Source organism: Chionomys nivalis, chromosome 6 (assembly GCF_950005125.1).
Source record: "Chionomys nivalis chromosome 6, mChiNiv1.1, whole genome shotgun sequence".
In the NCBI taxonomy this organism is placed as follows: Eukaryota; Metazoa; Chordata; class Mammalia; order Rodentia; family Cricetidae; genus Chionomys; species Chionomys nivalis.
Window position 1 is genome coordinate 32,325,761 of NC_080091.1, and position 22,918 is coordinate 32,348,678.

At 41.4% G+C, this 22,918-nt stretch overlaps 1 protein-coding gene across 1 annotated transcript in view; it reads right to left on the reverse strand.

Annotated features, from left to right (window-relative positions):
* The window catches only part of Abca13 (ATP binding cassette subfamily A member 13), a 405,330-nt gene that overhangs the window by 245,041 nt on the left and 137,371 nt on the right, over positions 1-22,918 (reverse strand). Inside the window, exons 32-34 of the mRNA XM_057772486.1 lie at positions 6,304-6,418; positions 4,730-5,059; positions 1,305-1,374 (exon numbers count right to left, since the gene is read on the reverse strand). Of these exons, the coding sequence (XP_057628469.1) occupies positions 1,305-1,374; positions 4,730-5,059; positions 6,304-6,418 (515 nt within the window). The remainder of the gene's footprint in view (positions 1-1,304; positions 1,375-4,729; positions 5,060-6,303; positions 6,419-22,918) is intronic.

The window sequence follows — 22,918 nt, forward strand, 5'->3', positions numbered from 1 at the left end:
TAAAGAGCAATTTTGTATTTATAGACAAAAAGTATGGTTTAATGAAACTTTATATCATACTCTGCTCTTGGAAAATACGTTAAATAATATATAGCAGTTCTAGGGTAGAACAAAAAACACTATTTTTTTATGTTTGTGATTTACTCCTGGATTACAATGTAAGTTGAGAACATTCCTCTTCCTGTTCACTGGGGTACTAAGTTAGAACCCAGCTTTAAAAAGTTTTAACCACTGTATACTTGCTACCATTGGAACAAAATAATCAATTAATTTACTTTTCCTCTGTATCTTCTTGGTTCAGTTCTTGCTTTGAAGATCAATTGGAGAAAATTTGAGGGAAATACCATTTAAGATCAAAAGGGCATCTTCACATATGTTACTGGAAAAGTTGAATAAATCTAACAGTGCAAAGTGACTTCCCAAAGCAATAACATCCAATATTGAGTTTTACCTATGGCCTATATTTTCCTTTATTTCCAAAACCCACCCCAAAACCATATGATTATCTAATGTATATATTAGATATATATATTCTTACTTAGGGAGTTTATGATTTTTTTAAAAAAAATTACAATGTAAGTAAAATGGTGCTGCCAATACATTTTTAAATTAGTTTAAGGGCCTGGATATATAACTCAGTTGGTAAATTTACTTGCCTGGCACACACCAGGTCCTAGGTTCAGTCCCCAGCACTGTGTAGACGAAATGTGATCCCAGAAAGTGGGAGATGCTAGCAAGAGGACCCAAAGTTCAAAGTTATCCTCACTTACATAGGGAGTTCAAATCTAACCTGAGATAGAAAACTTAATTCAAAAAAAAAATTAAACTGGATATATGGGTAAATATGTACAGAAAATGGAAGTGATACCTGTGACCTTTTCTTTGCTAATTTGACATTAGACCCAGAAAAATAATAAAGGTGAGTGTAGAAGAGGTGATAAAGGCTTGTCCTAGGTCAACCACAGTCTAGCGGATAGAAGTTACACGCATACCGTGCTCTTGGAAGAATCTGAAATGTCAGTAGCTTGACTGTGTACCCTAAATAAGACCTGGGCACTAGCCTGGATCGACCGCTAGATTTGGGTGGTATCTGCAGCAAGAGGTGCTGTGACATGATCACTTTCGACTGTTCTCAGAATCACAACAGCTAAGTAAGGGAACATTTTCTATCAGCAAAACTGAATACCAAGATCTCCTTCCAGATTTTTCACTTGGTAACAAGACTTTCTGCCAGTTCCGTTGCTTGATAGCTGTATGTCTCCGAACCCCTATTCACAGAAAGCCGTGTTCTGAAAAGGGCTTACCTTCCTCCTGCCCTTCCAGAAATGTAATGAAAAAGACTCCTTGTCCGAAGGCTGTGGTTGAGAGCAAGCACTGCGGAGGTGGGTGGAGGGAAAAACAGCCATTAGTGTTTAATTATGACCACGAAAACTCACCTCACTGCACCAAGTTTGAAGAAGACCCCTCCCAATTCAAAGGTTCTAAGGATTGTATTGCTTCAGACAACGGCTTAAATATCTGATCTGGAAGGGATTAGCACTGTCTGGCCACTCTGGAAATCACGCTCACAAGCCTGTTCTCAATGCTGAAAGGAATTACTTCTTTTCACTGCAACATTCGAGGTGTCATAAATCCAGTGCGCTGAATACAGAAACGTGCAGGACAAAACAGTGGGAAATGGAATACAGCAATTTACTATTTCTTATTATTAAATGCATGCCTTGGAGCACTCTCTGAATAGACTGATGTGACGTCTCCACAATTCCACACTATAAAAGGAGTGTATTAAAGGAAGCTGTCACCTTATCTTCAGCGGAAGGGGGCCTATGTCAAAAACAGAAAACCACTAAAGGAGCATTTAGAAGGTGACATACCAGAGTGAGAGGTCATTACTAGCTAGAAACCATTTGCATGTGCAAAACAAATACTGCACAGACAGATGCCTTAGACTTGAGGACTGAATTACAGGCAAAAATAGGAGCACTTGAACCTCAGATTGTGTCATCTGTGATTCGATGTTTAAGGAGTTTATGGGCGGGAGATAGGAAGGGTCAGATTTGTGTTCTTGATTACAGGAATACATGGCTGATTCTATCACAAAATTATTGCTTTTAAGTTGCTGCAGGTGTGATATAAGTTAATCAAGAAGATTAGAACATATCAGTGCAGCAGACAATAATTGAATAGAACAATTTAGCCTGTGTGTGTCTCAATATTAAGTATATTTGGCTCCCAGGAAACAAAAACAAAAGCAGAACAGCTGGGCTTGCTGTTCCATGCCTATAATCCCTGCCACTCGGGAGTCAAGGCAGGATAATCACAAGTTCAAAACCTGTAGGTGATATAGAGTGAGTTCAAGGCCAGCTGGGGCAACTTAATAGACCTCGTCCTCAGAACAAAAAGTTTTTAAAAAGTGTTATGGCCTATTATGTTTCAGGGGCTAGATTCAATTTCCAGTGCCAGAAGAAAGGGGACAAATACAATACGGAATTGTCACTTAACTGAAGTTAGAGGAATTTAACTGTTAAAGATGCATTTGCTAGGAAGCTCTAGATGAACACAGAAGGTATTCTCTACCCCGGGAATGAGTGACACACTCATCTTTCAGGAATTCCATGTTGGTAAGAGGATTTTTTTTAAAGGTCTTTACAGTGTTTTTTGAGAATTTCATATTTGCATAATTTCCACCCTCTCTCTCCCCTGCAACCTTTCCTGAGCTCCCCTAAGTCCCTTTAAAATTCATGAACTCATTTTTAATTATTGTTACACACACATATGAATGCACGTTCATATATATATATATATATATATACACACACACACACACACACACACACAGCTTAATGAGTCCATTTAGTGTCACTCAGATATGTATCTGTTTAGGGCTGACCGGTTGGGACCAGATAACCTATTAGAGGAGACTTCCTTCCCTCTCTCAGCTGTCATTAATTGCCTGTCACTCTTCACCTAGGGCGGAGCCTTGTGAGATGCCCTCCAGCTACCTGATCATGTCAACCGCTAGTGTCGTTTCTCATGTCTCGTTTAGGCGACCATATTGTTTCCGTGCAGCTTCCCTGTCATACGCAGAGGACACTACTTCACAGCATAGCTTCAGAAGCATGATTAGTAAAAGCTCAGAAACTGAAGACCAGAAAAGCAAAGCAGCCAGCCACTGGCTCTTAGCTCGACCTCAGTCCGAAAATGGCGATCCTGCCTCCAGGAATGAGGGGACATGTACTTGTATCTGTGTTTATGTTGAGGCCAAAGGACAACCTCAGCTGTTATCCCTGGGGATTCTGTTCACCTCCATTGAGACAGGGTCTCCCGAGGTAGCTCTGGCTAGCCTGGAACTCCCTATGTAGACTAGCCTCTAAACTCAGAAATCCACTTGCCTCTGTTTCCGGGGTACTGGCATGTTTGTCATTTTTTTTTGTTTGTTTGTTTGTTTTGTTTTTCGAGACAGGGTTTCTCTGTGGTTTTGGAGCCTATCCTGGAACTAGCTCTGTAGACCAGGCTGGTCTCGAACTCACAGAGATCCGCCTGCCTCTGCCTCCCAAGTGCTGGGATTAAAGGCATGCGCCACCACCGCCCGGCCATGTTTGTCATTTTTAATAAACTTTTTTCCCCATCAAAGTCTCACATTCATATCAAAACATGAAGAATTAATTTGACAACAGCTAATTTATCATGGAAGATCTAAGTCTGAGGTCACCACCAAAATTCAAGAAGAACAGGAATTACCAGAACGTTCTGCCACACTTCAATGTCAAACTGCAGAACTGAAATATCTATGCCAACAATTACAAGCTTCCCTGTCATATACAGAGTGTACCATCTCACAGCAGACTTCCCGTGCCTCTGGTTCTTAAAATATTTCCACCTCCTCTTTCCAATGTTTCCTGAGCCTTAGACATTGCCTTGCAGGTGTATCTACAGAGGACAGGTCACCATATGGTCTATTGTTCTCTACACATTGAACAGTTGTATGTTTGCAAATACTCTAGAAATCCATTGGCCTAAAATGTCCCTAAGTCTTCCTCAAAGAGATTCTGGCCAGACCTCTAAACAGATTGTTATTTCAGGACACTGACTGACCCCCTAGAAGAGGGGTTGTAATCTGGTATAGATGCAATTCTAGCTCTGTGATCTGATAATTGATGTGTTTACCATACTGGCCGATTTCCTGCTAGGTGTCAGACACAGTGCCCCCCAGTCAACAGTCAAGAAAGAATCTGTTGCCACCGCCTGTATATTTTATACTGCAGACTTGAAAGCTTTCGCACTCTTTCTCAGGGCATATATTTCAGATAGATGAGTGATTCTGACATTGCTAACGGAGAGATCTTTCCACTTAATGTGATGTAACTCATGATGCTTCAAGAAAAATGCTTATTTTTAACTTCCAAAATAGCTTCAGAAATCTATTTCTCTCCATGCATGAAACAAAGAGAATCCAGAGTTATATGTTTCCTTCAGGAGGATGCTGACTTCCCAGAATCCTCGGAGAGACCCCATTACAGAAAACTGACAATTCTTAATGGCCTGCCACTACATCACTGCAAGTCAATGAACCACCACTGTGGTCCTGTATCTGGGGGCAGAATATAGAGTAGAGACCTCAGATGCTCCATGTAAGTCAGAACAAGACAGACTGGCAGACTGACGGTATGTCGTGATCAGAGGGTACCCATTGCATTTACTTTGCATTTCTGTACAGTGTCTCACTCACCAGAAAGCTCTGAATGGTGAAGCTGAGTTGGTTGTGTAGGACTAGCAGGACCACATATGGCAGGAAGCTGATCATGTACCCCAGGCTGGTACACAGGGCCGCTGTATTAGCTTGGTTGAAAAACACACTTAAGAAGTAGCTCAGCATGACAGCGGATACCCCAAAATCCAGCAAGAAAAGAAAAATGATAAAAGCATCACTGTGCATGAAGATGCCACTCATCTTCAGAATAACAGCCAGAGCCGCACTGCTCAGAGCCAGCGTGGCCATGTTCTCCAGGAACCAGGACAGGAAGTGGATGGCCGGATGCAGTCCCATCATCCGCATGTACTGTGAAAAGAAGGAGCTGTGGTTATCACTGCAGGAGTAAAGGCAGATGGGATCATGAGTGAGAGGAACGCCAGTGGCAAAGAGAACCATTGAGTTTGCCTGTGCAGCCCTGGACAAGGCATTGAGAAGGTCACTTCCTTCTACAGCGAGTTCCCAGAGACCTGACAGACTGGCCATTCACTGTGTTCATGGCGAGAAAACCGAGCCACACATGAAGTCACCAGTCAGAACCATGGCAGGACAGGTGTGAAGAGATGTCTTATACTGTAGGCTTGTTTGCTGTAGTTCCATTATGCTTTCTGTTGGGGTGGATTTGTTATGTTTCTCTTAGCTTTGATTTTCCTGTCTGTTTGGACCAGCTTTGTTTAATAAAGACAAATGGTGATGAAGCAGGAAAATGAGATGATCTCCCTGGCTGAGACGGCCTTTACATGGGCTATAGAGTGCAGTGTACAAAATAATTGATAAAAATAACTTCTCCACTATCCACCATTTGTTCATACACCACGTGGTGAGATTTCCGGGAACGGGCCTGGCTTCATGTGAAAGGAAGTTAAGTAGCTCTGAGGTATGGTCCCTTGCTGGCCACTTAGTGAGTACATTAGAGAATACGGCAATTGGAACCTTCTGTCTCTGGGCCTCTGTGCTCATAGATCAAACCCACTTAGAGGAGGAACACAGATATCCCTCAGTAGATGGATATAAACAGGCAAATGATGTGTAGAGTGGTAATAGCTGATCACGTGGTTCCTGCATTTCAGTGACTGTTCAGTAATCAAACAATGAATGGCCATTGTTACTTGCCTTCACTCTCCTGTGAGGATGAGCAGGCTGTCACATCTTCACTGGATGCTCTTACAAAGTTGTCTGACATTTTTTAATTTTAATAATATCAGCACAAAAAATATTAGAATTCTTTGCATAAGTCTGACCCGGAAATGAAGGTAGAAAGTGATGTTTTATAAAAAATTGCCAATGAGAAACAGTGACTTTGTCCTTCTAATCTTCTGCACTTGCTGCTGGGTCTCCTTTTGTCTCAATAAGAAGTATCTATCATTTTCTGGCAACCCTTTTCACTCCAATAGAAAACAATGTTCCTGGGAGGGAGACTAAGCTAGAGTCTAAGAAGGACTTCAGCAAAGGAAGGAATAACACACAGAGAGTCTGGGTGATCTACTGAGAGGATCACTCCCCAAATCTCCCCCCCCCCCCGTGATCCCAGAGGCAATATCAATGCCATTTACCTCTTCTATCTGGATCTCCCGCTCATAAACCAGCTTCCGGACCATGCTGGCCACAGACACCATCCAAGTCAACATCATAATCAAGGGGAAAAAGAAGCCAACATTGTTCAGGAACCTGTCAGGGTATAATTAATTCAATCAATATCGAAGGGCAAGTGAGGTCAGAGGCAAGCAAGGTGAATTGACTCAGTAGCCAGAATATGACAAAGTCTACACCTCTATTCAATTTTGGTTATTTTTTTACACATTACAAGTCACTTTAAGAAGCAGTATCTCACAAGACTTGTAACCAAGGCATTGCAGCTCTAATTGCCATCCTGATTACAAGTGTGTACAAAGGGTACTATGCCAAAGACATGGGGCTCAAGGTGCCTCGGGTAGCCATGGTCTGATCTCTGACACCTGATTTAGATAGAGCAGGTCGGAGATATGAAACAGGCCATTGACTCATGAGTATAATTCTTCCCAGCTAACTGGGACCACTACATTATTTTTAATCAATGCCAACAATTGATCATAGATAATCATTTACAAAATATGTAGAAATTGACAAATTAATGTCTCACACCCTTCCTATTTCCCTAACTTGTTGATTCCCATCACTCTAACTAGCCTTTCTATTTTCCCATATACTCTAACTGGGTTCCATTTCTAAAGCACAGTGGGGACATTGATGACAGATGTATCCCAAATCCAACAGAAGTATAATATCTCTCCCTCTGTGACATCTCAACTTTGCTTGACAATAGTGATCACACCTTCACTCTCTTTTGTCAGCTTCCAGAATAACTTCTTGCTCTCCACCACTGCTGGGTAACTTTTCAGATACCTTAACAAACAACTTCTCCCTACCTGCCTTTTTATATGGACATTTCCATTGAACCATGGGGTGACTTTCAGGCCCTCTGTCTTCTACCCCAGGGTGAGCTCAAAACCCACAATGTAATTGCATATGAACAAAGACCAGCTTAACACATGAGCAGTATCACCTCATCTGTGATACTTGCATGAACCAAACATAAAAGATCCTGCTATGAAGGACACCATCTTAGGGGGCCAGGAGGGATAAAACAGTCACCGAGCAGGAGTCTGTCACATGCAGTCAGGCAGTAGTAAATACGGGGAGGGGAAGCAAAAGTTGTGAGAAAGGATGCCATGTAGATGGGGCTAAGAAGAGATAGCAATAGAGACACACTTGAGCAAAAGCATATAAAGGAAAGAAGTGAGTCAAAAGGGGAACTGGAAGATGACAGGAAGAACCAGCAGTGCAAGGGCCAGCCGTGAGAGCTGACTGGGGAGACACGGAGCCCCAGCCTGGCCAGATGATGGAGGGAGTTCTACACATCAAAGTCACCTTTGAACTTTAGTTAATGAAGAGAAGAAATGCAACCAAATCTTGAGATAATGAAAGGTAACAGAGAAAGAACATGATGAAACAAGAAAACATGTAGAGAGGGAGAGAGAGAGAGAGAGAGAGAGAGAGAGAGAGAGAGAGAGAGAGAGAGAAAGACCATAGCTGCTATGAAGCCATCTAGACAAGAGACAAAGGGGCCCCTAAAGATGTTGATCCTGAAACAACGAAATATGTGTAGAAATAACTACAGAGAGAGATAGGAAGAGGAAGAGGAAGAGGAAGAGGAAGAGGAAGAGGAAGAAGAAGAAGAAGAAGAAGAAGAAGAAGAAGAAGAAGAAGAAGAAGAAGAAGAAGAAGAAGAACATAGCAGCTATGAAGCCATCTAGACAAGAGACAAAGTGACCACTAAAGATGTTGACCCTGTAGATAAATGTCTTGCTATGGTGGCCTCCTGAACCTGACTCAGGATTCTCCTTTAAAGCCTGGCCTTCTTGTGGAGTTTACTCAGCGCTACTCATGCCAGTCTCTCAGGCCAAGAGAGCCTAAGTTCTTCACACAGGAGAATGCGGCCTTACGGGTCTGGGCCTTTGCTCTTGACAAAGGCCTGCTACAGGGAGAAGCCACAGACTTGTTAGTAAATGTATCAATGAACATGCAAGAAGAGGGATTAATCTCTTTTCTTAATCACTTGGCTACATAAAGCAACCGCTCTGAGCTCCTGAGGTCATGAGATTCCTGGTGTTTTTAGATTACACCTAGTAACTTACATGCTATGCAGCAAGTGTGTAACGTGAACAAGTTAGGGGTTTACCCAATGACAGTATTTAGCTGCATAGAACAGAGGGCTCCAGATTCTTCAGTTCTGTGGTCTTTTTGGTGAAGGTAATTACTATTTCTGCAGCATTTGTAACAGGTAGATGAGCATGTGCCATGAATATTTCTATATGCACAGTAAACAATCATTATCTGTTCTCCAAGACTAACACAATTTGGCACACACATGCACACCCACAAAAAGATACTTCTGGGTCCCAAGAGTAGAAAATAACCTATGTTGAATTCATTTAATGGGGGAGAGGTTAAAATGTTTGCTTGTTCATAAACCTCTTCATCTTTACCTAACAGCACTGAAGGTGGTGGCATCTGAATACTAACCAAGTATACTCAGCTAACCCCATAAAGTCACGCTGCTGAGGATTCCATGCTCTGTGTCATGTGAGTCAAGGAATTTTTATCACAGAGAATCTAAGAGAGACTCAGAATAACAGCAGCCTGAGATCTTAAAGGAATTGTCTTAGTGCCTCCAGCATGTGAAATACCTCACACAGGGGCTAACCAAAGCCATTTAAGAGAAAGGAGATTGCATTTTAAAAATGGAGATTGTAAGACATGACTTTTTATCTGCTCCTGGGAACTACTCCAAAAATCAATATGAGAGGGAGAAAAAATGTACATTTAAATTTTGTTAAAGGCTTGAAAAAGACATTCAAGTATGAGAAAAACAGGCCAAAGCCTGTCACATTTACATAAGACTCTTCTATGCTAGGTAGATAAGAAAAATTTCAAAAGCAAAGCTTGTCCTTTGAAGACTGTACGTGCATCTTCAAGAGCACTCTCTCAAGAGAAAATATGCACAACGGGGCATGGTAAATGGGAGTCAAGCTGCACATTAAGTGGAGAGTAGTAGCCAGGCAACTTCTAGGACCTATTTCAGGGAAACAGAATAGGAAGAGCTTCGTTAAAGGGCCGCAGAAAAGTTTGCTAAAACTGAAAGCTTCCCAGTTAGTTGAGTGGCAGTAAATGTCATCTTCTCCACATACCAACTGGACAGCCTCCAGATGCCCAGGAATTCCCAGTTTGTTCTAGAGAAGTAACAATCAAAGCAACAAAAACCTAGCACAATAGCTACCCAAGAAGCAAAAACATAGTAAAAACATGGTGACATGGAACAGATCAAAATGGTGGATGCATTTATTGTAATCAGAAGGTAAAGCCTGCCTAAGAACTGGTGAACAGAGAGTTGTTAGAACAGAGTGGTGTGCGAATGACAAGAAAGGCTGAAAACAATCTGAGTGCCAAGAACTTGGAAAGGAATATATGGAAAAAAATATAACTTTCATGACGGTGAATCTGAAACCATGCAAAGAAATTTGATTCTACGTGGGACACACATGGAGATGGATGACACCTAGACAGGACAGCTAAAGAAACAGCAATGGAGAACTTTGAGTGATTGGTGAGATTCTATGAATGAAGACACAGGAAGAAGAAATCCATGATAGAAGTCCCTAGAGAAGAAAAAATAGTGATGGAAAGCAGGGACTTCATAAAACTAAGGAGTGAAAACATTGAAATCTGTACATTTAAAGGTCTCGTGTGCTTTGTAGAACATTATAGTAGACTGCTCAGAGATCAAATGGATGCTAGGATTCATGGGGGAGGTGAAGCGCAGAGGACACATAAATGCAACTGCTAGAATCTAGGGAAATACACCTGCGTGGTTGGAGGGAAGCCATCCTCTGAGGCTGGTGAAGGCAAAAAAGTACTTAAGGCCCAAAAGCAAGGAAGGAGAGAAAACTCAAGAGAGTAGAACAGAATGAGTCTGTTCAAGAGGTTTCAGCTCTCTGTGAGGAGTAAGTGCAAGGGCAAAAGTCAGTAACCAAGTGAAAGCCAGGGGGAGCCTCAGAAAGCAAACACTGTATGAGAATTTAGAGAGCAGAAGTCAGCTGGGGAAAGGCCCCACAAGGAACAAAACAAATACAAACATCAGAGGGACTGGAGACCAAAGGAAAAACAAGAGACTCAAAAACCACAGTGAACAGTGGACTCATCACTGAACAGGTTTGCAGCTGAAGCAGTGAAGAATCCTGCTCTCTGTGTTGCATCTAAATGCTGGGAAAACTTTATTATGCTTGCAGCATTTGACCAGAGCATGGCAAGCCATTTAAAAGGGTTCCTATTGAGTCACTAGTCAGGCAAGTCTAGTGACAAAGATCCTGCCTAGTGATTATTGGGAAGCCAGGGCAAGCGTCAAAGGGCTGTAGGACAAGAGCTAGTTTGCGGGAAGTATCCCTCTAGTTAGAAGGGACAAACTGAGTCACAACTACAGAGAGTCCCATGCCATCTTGTCTCTGCCATAGTGGGGTATGGAATTGTCTTCCCTACGCTGGTGCTAAACAAGGAATCTAATTACCAAAGATGCCCCAAAGGAGGAATGAACAGAGACAAGTGCTTAATGATGACAAGGTCTAAGGCACACGAGTGCAATGTTTGTCAACAGCCTGCAGACCTGAGCTGGAAGCTCTCTCCCAGCTGGCTAACCTCCATCATACCTGAATATGCTATGTAAGCTGCTACTGGAGAAAACTCAACCATGGTCTCTCCCAGCTGCGAACTTCCCATGCTACAAGACTAATATGCCAGGCAAAGTGTGCCTGCTGGCACAATAGTGGCATGACTGCTTTAAGGGTAACAACTACTTTCTGGTTGGATTAAAAGCCTTCTCAATGGGCACACATGCTTGATCTGTACTCTAAGGCAATACCCTGCTGATGGAGAGCTCACAGACCCTAAGGGGAACCTACTCTGGTTGTCTTACTAAATGATCCTGCCAAGCTGCCTTCAACTATCTATGCTTTTACCCATTGATCATTAGCACTGCTCTCATTCTTGAGTGGAGACACTCCTGAGGCGGTGAACAGCTAATGCAGGGACTTATATTTAGTCAGTGTGTGGAGAATAAGTTATGCTGTGTACTCAGACATAAACACCGTCCAAGACCCATCTTTGAAGAGGAGACCAAAAAAAAAAAAAATATATGAAACATAAGAAAGATTGTAAGACAAAAAGAATATAAAAGGGTTGCTGTGTAACGCCGCCATTCATGCTCACACAGCCTTCATCAGGCGATGAAAGAAGACAGAGACAGAGACCAACATTGGAGCACTGGACTGAAGTCTCACGATCCAAAGGAGGAGCAGAAGGAGAGTGAGCACGAGCAAGGAACTCAGGACCGCGAGGGGTGCACCCACACACTGAGGCAATGGGGATGTTCTATCGGGAACTCACCAAGGCCAGCTGGCCGGGGTCTGAAAAAGCATGGGACAAAACCGGTCTCGCTGAACATAACGGACAATGAGGACTACTGAGAACTGAAGAACAATGGCAATGGGTTCTTGATCCTATTGCACGTAATGGCTTTGTGGGAGCCCAGGTAGTTTGGATGCTCACCTTAATAGACCTGGATGGAGGTGGGTGGTCCTTGGACCTCCCACAGGGCAGAGAAACCTGCTTGCTCTTTGGGCTGAGGAGGGAGGAAGACTTGATTGGGGGAGGGGGAGGGAATGGGAGGTGGTGGCGGGGAAGAGGCAGAAATCTTTAATAATTAAATAAATTAATTAATAAAAAAAATGAAAAAAAAAGAAAGATTGTAAGACAAAAAGAATATAAAAGGGTTGCTGTGTAACACCGCCATTCATGCTCACACAGCCTTTCCAATCAAGAACATGTCCCAGTGGTGCATACGACAAGGTCAGTACAAAATCCAGCCTTCAACATTCCACCATGAATGACTGCAGATCCACACAGTTCCAACTTTCCTGAGGGGCTTTTGGCAGTCAACGATTGCTAAGGGAGGGAAAGGCGACTTTCTTTTTGAGATAGCCATTGGTGAGTTGCCCATGCTTAAGTGAGCATTCCCTTACCCATGCTTGGACAGGAAATCCTAATTAAATTCAGTGGAAAAAAGAAAAAAGTCATGAAAGGAGGTGACTAGTTGGGATCAAAGAGTACTTCAGAAGGGGACCAGGTAAGATGACTCAGCAGGTGAAAGCACTGCCACCAAGCCTGATGCCCTGGGTTAGACCCTGGCCCTCATGTTAGAAGAGGGGAACCCAAGTTCAGTTCTTACTACCCATGTTGAGTGGTTCAAAACTACCTATAACCCCACGTCCAGGGCTCTGACACCCTTTTCTGGATTCAACAAGCACATTCACTCACACACATGCCACCATACAGAAACACATAGATACATATAAGAAAAACTAAAAAATACTTAAAAATATAAAATCAGTGAAATAAATGATGACATGAATAAGCTCTGTAATGAATCCAAAGAAAGGGCAGATAAGTAGTTGAATGAAATGAGAAAAACAATATGCAATATGAATAATTCAATAGAAAAGACAAAAATTCTGAAAAAATCAATTCAGGTTTGAGAAATGAAGACATCAATGAGTCAAATAAAGCCTCAGTAGAAAGCCTCAGCAACAGAAAAATGGACATTGAATCCTAAAAACAACAATAAAGATAGTAAGAAAATATAAACACAAAAATAAGATTTATGGGATACAACTAAAAGATGAAATTTATGAATCATTCCATAGAAGAAGTAAGCTAAAGATATGGAAAATATAGTCAATAATAAAATAGCAGGACATTTCACAGATAGTGGGGACATTTAGAATACCACACATACCAGACCAGAGAAGAGCCTCTGTACAGTTAATACACAAAGAAAGAGCATGAAAAGTTGCAAGAACAAAGCACTACATCATGGACGAAGGCATGCTCTTTAGAATAACAGTAGGTCTCCCAACAAAAATTACAATAGCCAGGAAGACACAGAACAGCTTCCAAGCCATGAAAGAAAGTACCAGAAATTACTGTATCTAGAAGGCCACCCTTTGTAATTGAATGGGCAAGGAAAGTTCTCCATGATAAACACAAACTGAAGAAAGTCATAACCATCAAGCCAACACCAAAGAAAGTACGTGAAGGAATTCTCCACACTGAAAAGAGAGATAAATGTATCCATGCGGCCACCAGAACAAATAAAGTTTACTAGAAAAGCGTGTGTGATCTGTCAGGACAGCAAGGTGCTGGTCAGCGAGGGCTGAAAAGGTAACTGGACGTAGTAAGAGGTCATTGCCATTCAGGTGAAAACTGAGCTTTACTGCAAAAGTGTTTGCTTAGAGTCAGTACACGGAGACAGGTTGCATTTCAAGCTCACAGGGGAATGCAGTAAATAGCACATGAGAATCACCCAGGTCATGGTGGCTTTGAAGGCATGGAGGATTCTTAGTGCGCAGCTAAGGCTTGGTGCTACATGACAGAGCTTCAGTCTCTCCGAAAATGCCAGAAGAGGCTTTTGGTAAAGGTGCAATCTTAGTTGCCAAGGAAACCCCATGGTTTTGGAAATTCCAGGACCATGTGGCATTTTAAAAGGACCAGTAATATAAGCTATATAGGCTGTGGATGGAATTTCCCAAGCTTTTTTTGGAGTTCAAAGACTATAAAATGTGTGATGTTGGGCAGTTGCTGAACATTCAGCTACAGAATCTAGACTTAAACAGAGATTTGGGGGTTGCTTGGATCCAATTGTGTTTCTGGGCCTTCCTAGGTGGAATAATAAAGTTTTTGTTTTAATTACTGGAGCCCACACTTAAGAAACCTTGGACTTTCAAAGTATTGAAGAATTTAGGGACTTAGGAATTTAAAAAATGTACTGTTTGTATTATGATATTAACATGAAATCTTGAGGACAAGGAATAAAAGGTTCTGTTTAAAGGCAGTGTGTTTGTGTGCCAAGATAACAAAGGGTAGCGTGTACTAGTTACCTCTAACTGACATTTTGACACATAAGCATCATCTGAGTCACCTGATGGCCACACTGAACTTGATCTCAGGTAGGTGATTTTTCATTATCCTTTCTGTCCTCCATTATCGTCTCACCAAATTGGTCCTTAGCCCTAGAGCAGCCTGATCGCAGGAGTCTCTCCTCCTACCCCACCTCTATTACCTGGGGATATCAGCCCTTTGTATAGACCCTACCCTCTGAGATATTTCCCACAGCCCATTTCAACCTTTTCCCCAGCCTATGTCCATTCCTTTGTGACATCCAGACCCAAAGATGTACTCTCTATCAAGAACCCATACAGCCACCGTACTTGCCTAGCATCCGGAAAGTAACAACACACCAGCCCAACAAAGACAAGGACATGTATCAACAGAAGAAATACCTCAAACATAATTCCAGATGCCTACATCCTAACACACCACCACAAACGTGAATGGTCAAAATAATATGCCTCCACCATAAGCTGTTAACCCTATTGTAGCAGGCCCCAAGATATGCAGCAAAGCTGAAAAACGAGACAAGGATATCAAAACAGTAATTATGAATATGTTCAAGGACCTTAAAGAGAATACGAATAAATCCTTAAATAAAGTCTATAAAAACACAGAGTTGAAAGAAATGATGCAAACAATTTGAGACATGAAAGCAAAATTTAACAAAGAAGAGAATCATTAAAGAAAACCCAGAGTAAAACAAAACTGGAGATAAAAAGGGGTTGTATTGGTTAGGACACCAAAACAAAACAAAAAGCAAACAAACAAATAAACAAAAAAAAAACCTTCAGAGATACACCTGACCAATGGATTATAAGACACGGAAAAGAGAATCTCATGTGTTGAAGCCAAGGTAGAAGAGATAACTCAGTCAAAGAAAAGGTTAAACAACAACAACAACAACAAAAACCAAGTGCAAAACATTCAGGAAATCTGGGACATCATGGAAAGACCAAGTCTAAAAATAATAGGGATACAGGAAGAAAAGGAAATCAGGGCCAAAGTCACAGAAAATACTTTTCATCAAAGAATGAAGTTTTCCTAATCTAAAGAAATAAGCTCCTGTAAAGATACAAGAAGTGTACAGAACACCAAAGAAGTAGGACAAGAAAAGAAATTCCCCATAATGCATAATAATCAAAACATTAAATGTACAGAACAAAGAAAGGAGATTAAAAGCTACAGGGAAAACAGACAAAGAAACATATAAAGGCAAGCCCATTAGAATAATACCTGGCTTCTCAAGAGCGAATATGAAAGCCAGTTGGCCCTGGACAGACGTTCTAAAACTCTGAAAGACCACAGACACCAGCCCAGACTACAACATCAAGCAAAATTATGAGAGCAATCAAGAGAAAAATAAAAATATTCCACAACTTTAAAACCAATTTAAGCAATTTCTATCTACCAATCCAGCTCTACAGATGACAGTAGAAGGAAACCTTTAAGAAGAAAAGGTTAACCACAACCAAGAAGAGAAAAGAATAAATAATCCCAGAACAGTGAATCAAAATCATGGGAAGGAACCCGCACCATAACAACAAATAACAGGAATAAACAAACACTGCTCATCATTAGCTCTCAATTCCAATGATCTAAATTCTCTACTAAAAAATACCTAGACTAAGAGATTTGATTAAAAAACAGGATCCATCTTTCTGCTGCATGCAGAAAGCATACCTCAAGAGCAAGGATGAACATCATCTGAGGGCAAAAGAATAGAAAACGGTATTCTAAGTAAACGACCCCAAGAAGCGAGCAGATATAGCCATTTTAATATCTAACAAAATATCTAATATAATAATATCTAACAAAAAATCCTTTCTTATCCTCAAACCAAACCTAATTAGAATAAATGGGGAAAAACACTACATACGTATGACATGATAGGAAAATAAATCCACCAAAAGGATATTGCAGTTCTAAACATTTATGCACCATACACAAAGGTACCTTAAGTTCATAAAAGAAGCACCACTACAGCTAAAATCACACATTGAGCCTCACACAGAACTAATCAGAAAGTTCTCAAAGGGTAAAACACAAGCAGCTGAGAAACACTTAAAAACATGCTCAACATCCTTAGCTATCAAAGACATGCAAATCAAAACTACTTTGAGATTTCATTTTACCCCAGTCAGAATGGTCAAGATCAATGAAACAAATGACAGGTCATGCTAGTGAGGACTCGGGGAAAGGGGAACACTTACTCATTGCTGGTGGGAGCTCAGACTTATACAACCACTATAGTAATCAGTATGTCAGTTCCTTGGAATCTGGGAATTATCTGCCTCGAGATCCAGCTATACTGCTCTTGAGCATAAATCCCAACTACTGTGCATTTACTATCGAAATACTTACTTGTTCATTCATGTTCACTGTTGCTCTATTCATAAAAGCCAGAAACTGAAAACAGCCAACCAGTGGATAATGTAAATGTGGTATAATTACACAATAGAATATTATCCAGTTCTTAAAAAAATAAAAATATGAAAGTCATAGGTGAATGGATGGAGTTATAAAGAAACCACACTGAAAAAGTTAACTCAGACCATAAAAGACAAATATTGTATATTTTCTCTTATAAATGGGGTTAGATTTCAATCCAATATGTGTGCTGCAATCTGAATGACCACAGAGGTTAGGTGATGGAAAGGGATAAGAGGATTAAATAAAATATATTGTTATGAAGAGACAAAGAGAAATCTATACCATGAGGATTAAATGGGGCAGTGGATGGGAGAGACGGGTGAAAGAGGGGATATGGGGAGGACAGCTGACACTGGAAAACCATACGGAAGCCTACTATGGTAGACCCTTCCTAAATATATACATAGATGAAAGAAATCTAAATGGAGTCACCAAAACATAGAGACGACCATACTCTGACTAGATATCTTATTCCAACCTCCAGTGCCAGGAATGGGTTACATGCTGAGTCATTCAACAAAGTGGCACCATGGGATCCTTCAAGTATCACAGGCTACATCCAAGGCTGTTGGCTGTTCTTCACAACAGGGATAAGCCTGATAGTAAGGCCCTATTGCTGAACAACACTAACAAATCTCATCAAATATGAAGAAGCTGAGCTTGTGCCTAACCAGAAGATTTACCCTTATTGGCTAACATTCAGGGTACTGGAAGGTACTCTGCATTCTACCAGAGGGGAAAGATAATCATCGGTATTTCCCAGCTACAAACCTGTAACCTCCAAAAGAAACCTGTCTGTAAAATACACTGGTATAATATTGCCACAACTGTTATAAGAGTAATCAACCACTTTCTGATTGGATTTGAGATCTGACACTGCTAAAGTGGCCAAACTCTGAGACCAAATAGGTCATAGGCTTCAGGGGAAAACCTACCTAACAAGCTATAGCCAAGCTGTTATTATAGTCATTGCCATGATTCTGCTAAAGAAACATACTAATGAAATACTGCTATAAACATATTTCATTGAAGCACTCAGTACTCAATGAGATGTCTCTATCAAGGCCCTTTACTCCAGGTCCAGGGGTCTGTGCAGAAGAGGAAGCAGAAAGATTGTTAAGAGTAAGAGGAAAGTATGGAATATATACATATTAGAGTACTACTCAGCAGTAAAAAACAATGATTTCCTGAATTTTGCAGGCATATGGACGGAAATAGAAAACACTATCCTGAGTGAGGTGAGCCAGACCCAAAAAGGGGAACATGGGATGTACTCACTCATATTTGGTTTCTAGCCATGAATAGGGGACGTTGAGCCTATTATGCGTGATCCTAGAGAAGCTAATTAAGAAGGTGAACCCAAAGAAAAACATTTAGGCGATGAAAGGAGACAGAGACAAAGACCCACATTGGAGCACCGGACTGAAATCTCAAGGTCCAAATCAGGAGCAGAAGGAGAGAGAGCACGAGCAAGGAACTCAGGACCGCGAGGGGTGCACCCACACACTGAGACAATGGGGATGTTCTATCAGGAACTCACCAAGGCCAGCTGGCCTGCGTCTGAAAAAGCATGGGATAAAACCAGACTTGCTGAACATAACGGACAATGAGGTCTACTGAGAACTCAAGAACAATGGCAATGGGTTTTTGATCCTACTGCACGTACTGGCTTTGTGGGAGCCTAGGCAGTTTGGATGCTCACCTTACTAGACCTGGATGGAGGTGGGTGGTCCTTGGACTTCCCACAGGGCAGGGAACCTGGATTACTCTTAGGGATGATGAGGGAGGGGGACTTGATGGGGGAGGGGGAGGGAAATGGGAGGTGGTGGCGGGGAGAAGGCAGAAATCTTTAATAAATAAATAAATAAAAGAGTAAGAGGAGATGGAGAAACATACATATGCCTCCAACTATAAATAAGAAGCTATGTGAAGTCCATACTCACTGGCAACAGAAAAACCAGATTTCTCTAGTGGAGTCTCACGGGGTGTATTAACCACGCTACAGGGCAGGCTACCGTGGCTAGGCTACCGTGGCCAGGAGCACTTGACCAGCACAAAAAGAATTACATAGTATTTTTGTAGACGTTTTGTCTCATTTTGCTCTGTTTAGGTTTTTTGGATTTTGGTTTTTGTTTTATTTTGTCTTATTGGCCTTTTGTTTATTTTGATTTCCATTTTGTGTTTTTGTGGGAATTATTTGTGTGTGTGTTTCTACTTTAGTCTTTCTTTGTTTTAAAGAGAGACAGAACATAAAGTTTGGTGGGTAGGAAGGTGAGGAATATCTGGGAGGAATTAGGGAAGGGGAAAACATAATGAAACTGTTTTACAAGAAAAATTTTTCAATAATTTTTTTAAAAAAATAGTACAATAGATTGCACTTGTGGTGAAGGAAAACAGTTGTTGAAAGTTGTTTGAAAGAGCAGGGCCCAGTAGCCAGGTGTGGGTAGGTAAATAAACCCTTTTTAATCTAAAGGATCTGTTGCATTAATCTGCCTATTTTAGGACAAAGGCTATTGGGCCACTTCTAGCATCTACCACGTTCTCCACCTCCAATGAGATTCAACACGTGTTGAATTTGTGTTTTGATTTAGCCCACAGCCTCTTCAGTGATGGTTGTTTGCTTCATGTACAAAACCAAAAGAATCTCATATTTTGTTGTTTATCCTGGTATCATTTCCTATGAATGTAGTCAGGTCAAGTTATTTTTGTTATTGTCATTAGATTTGTTGGGTTTTTTAAAAAATCTTTCTTGGTGGGGGCAAGAAGAAGCCGTAAGAAGAAGGAAAAAATGTGATGTATGTATCCAGAGTGTTGTATTTTGATTTGGTTTTGCAATAAGAGCTAAATGTTTTTGTTTTGTTTTGTTTTAATGAGCAAAGCAGGGAGGATTTTTTAAAAATAAATCCTGAAATAAAAGACTGCATTGAAATAATAACAGCAACCAAGAGTATATGACGACAAAAAGAGCATATGTAATGAAATAGGAGGAAATACTGAAGAAGGCACCAAGGCTGAAGAAAGATGACGAAAGCAGAAATGAAGACTGCAGAAGTAGAACAGGAAACAAAGAAACAACTTCGTTATTTCAGATCCTTACCTGTCTAGTCTAGAATCTTAATGATGCATAGCTGAAATTCAAACACTGTAAGCTTCTACCAATCTGTGCACTGAGAAGATTACTTTCTGATTCTTAGCCCACATTAGTTAGGACATAGTCCTGGAAATCACACCAAGAAGCCAACTGATAAGGCCACCCAAACGTGGACTTCCAACCTTCAAAGCTATGAGACAGGTAAACTCATATTCATTTATTTTCCAGCTTCAGGTATTTCTATAGCAACAGAGAGCAGGCTAATACAGTGTGAAGCATTTTTCTCTATTTTCTCTGCTCTTGATAATCATTTATTGGCAAAATTATCAACAAAAAAGGATTATAATAAAGCCGGGGTGTCTAAGTCACCTCAGAAACAGGTTTGGTCTATTATCAGAAGAGCATATATCAAACTAATATGTTACAGAATCTTCTTTGTATTTATCCCTCCTGAAACATCCATGAAAGCACTATAAATAGACTCCACAATTTAAAGTAAAACTCTCTTATGCATTTAGGCCTGTTTTAAAAGATACTCTGGTCTTCACAAGCATCAAATTGTCCCCATTGCTTTTTTCTGCAAGTGGCACCTCATTGATTTACTTTTTAATAACCCTCCTTACTGGTGCTGTTTGTGTTGCATGACTGCGTTAGCACTATTCAGAGTTCAAAGGAGAATCGTTGATGGAATGAGCATTCTAAGTACTCCCCAGTATAAGAAGGAGCGACACAGAGAGCCCTGCTGCTGTTTTGTCAGGCAGGATACAGGAGTTGGATTTAAATGTGGGTTGGAGGTAGCAGTCCAGGCCTCATTTCCCACACCACCCTGGATTCGGCCTGTTCCTCTCCACTCTGCAACCATGTCCCAGCTCCATCAGTATTATTACCTAGGACCAGCCCTCGCCAACCCTAGGAGAGCCTAGCACACAACGGGGCTAATCACCAAGACATAACAGTACTCTTGCCTCTTGCTTCTCACTCTCTTCCTTTCTCCTTCTCATTCCCTTCTAGAATTCATAGTGAATAAACTTATATTCAGCTATTTAAAAGTTCTCTAGCTTCTATGGCCCTCCTCAATATGATCAACTAGAGTGGTCTATGGCTTGTGACCTAGACAGAGACGAGGATAAGAAGAGGTTACCTCGGTCCCATGGCTCATATGGGGACTATGAGCACTGACAAACTTCACCATACACAAGTGAAGACATCTATTGACACTCTTACTTCACTTTTTTCTTTCATACCTTCCATAGCTCAATCAGGAAGTTCTGGCAGACAGGCAGAGAGCTACTGTAGCCGCTGTTCTCTGAATCTAACACCAGGTAAAAACATTACACCTGCCCTGGCTTTCAGCATCAGTAGGGATAAAAACTAAAAACCCCCCATCAATCAGAGCAGTCCTCCAACAAAACGAGCTGCCACATGAGCGCCTGCTCTGTTTTGCATCTAGTGCCTTCATGGGGCCACCCCTTCCTCACACATGATGATCTATACTGCACGAGCTAATGAGGTCGACAGGACAGCGATTAGCATGCAATTCAAGAGGAGGAGATGACAGTCCAAATTCAAATCACTGGTTTAACTCTCAAGGTCTTAGGATTAGCAAGCAGCAAAGCCAGGACATCAGTGTGGAGTTTTGGTCCAATTATTTCAGCATTTCATTGTGGGAATTTCAGTGGATCTCTGGAGCTTAAAAGCAATCACAAAACCTTAGGAAGCAAGTCTTGCCCCCCAAGTTCCAGGATCTGCTATGAGGTAGGTTTTAAGATATCCCAGGGTCATCCCAGTTCCCATTATGGTAAAGTCGTCTGGGATTAACCAGTGTGAACTAACCATTCCCTTGCCACTCACAGAGCTCTGTGTCTTACTATCTTTCTTTCTTCTCCTAATTAATTATAAATGTATATTACTTGCTGTGCAAAGCAGTAAGTGAAACCCACATGATAGTTACATCCCTCTTAGGGCCAAGAAAAAAATGTGTCATACAGTAGACTCAAGACACGTCTTTTTTTTAACAAATGAATGGAAGAATAAGTATATGAGGGAATGAGGTGCTCAGAGGCAGAGTGTGTGATGCTTTCACTTGAAGGTGTTTGGAACGTTAGTTGGGACTCAGTCTTCATTGAACAGAACTAAGCCATTTAGTTCAAGACAGCATCTCTGACCTCGAGGCACTACATAGGGGTCAGCTCCTGTTATGATTACCTAATCACCCCACATGTGCCCAAACTTCCCCACATAGCATGTTAACAAACGTCAGAAATTACAACCCATGGGTGCAAAATGCACCCCAAAGACAAGGCTCTCACAGGAAACGCCTAAGGACGAAACAACTCATAGTCTATTCAGGAAACAGACTGAAGACGTTGAAGATGCCCTGAGACTTCCAAGAGATGAGCTAAATGGGTGTCAGCTGCTTTAGCTCTGTCCATAAGGGTCTTAGAAAATAAATAGCATTGTGTAAAGGGAACTAACGAGTTTACGGTAAGCATTGCTATGGTTGCTTTTGGGCGAACAGTATGGAGAAACTGCAGATCCCTGAGAGCTCAAGAAGACACAAGCCTCCTCTTTACTCTTCTCCAAGCTGTTTGGGGCATAAGACATGGATGGCTACACAGCAGAGTTTATTTCTTCTACCTGCCATGACAGCTGTTGTCATCAACCTGTGTGCAGGGTCTCTCCGTGGGACAGAAAAGGACCAGGGCAGGGCCGGGGCTTCCAACAGCTTTGCCTCGTGCATGCCAGGCACAGAGATTGTGTTGAGAACAGGACAATGAGAAAGTAGAGAGCAGTGTCTATCAGAGTGATTTGCAGTAAACAAAAGAGGAAACCATCAAAATATACCAAATAAAGGGCCTGCTTGGGCACCTATGGGGACCAACGAGTTCGAAACTGACACTTTAAACTCCTCCGTAGTAGTACCTCTTCATTCTCCACTCTTCCAAAGACACTACAAAGACCACATCAACTCCTGGCAACCACCGCCCTACCAGACCCAGCAAGTACCAACTCTCACATTCTCCTTCCATTGGACCCCACTCCGTCATGCTATGAGTTGAGGGACTCAAGTAACAGAAAAGAACTGAATTAACAAACATTCTCTCTACACA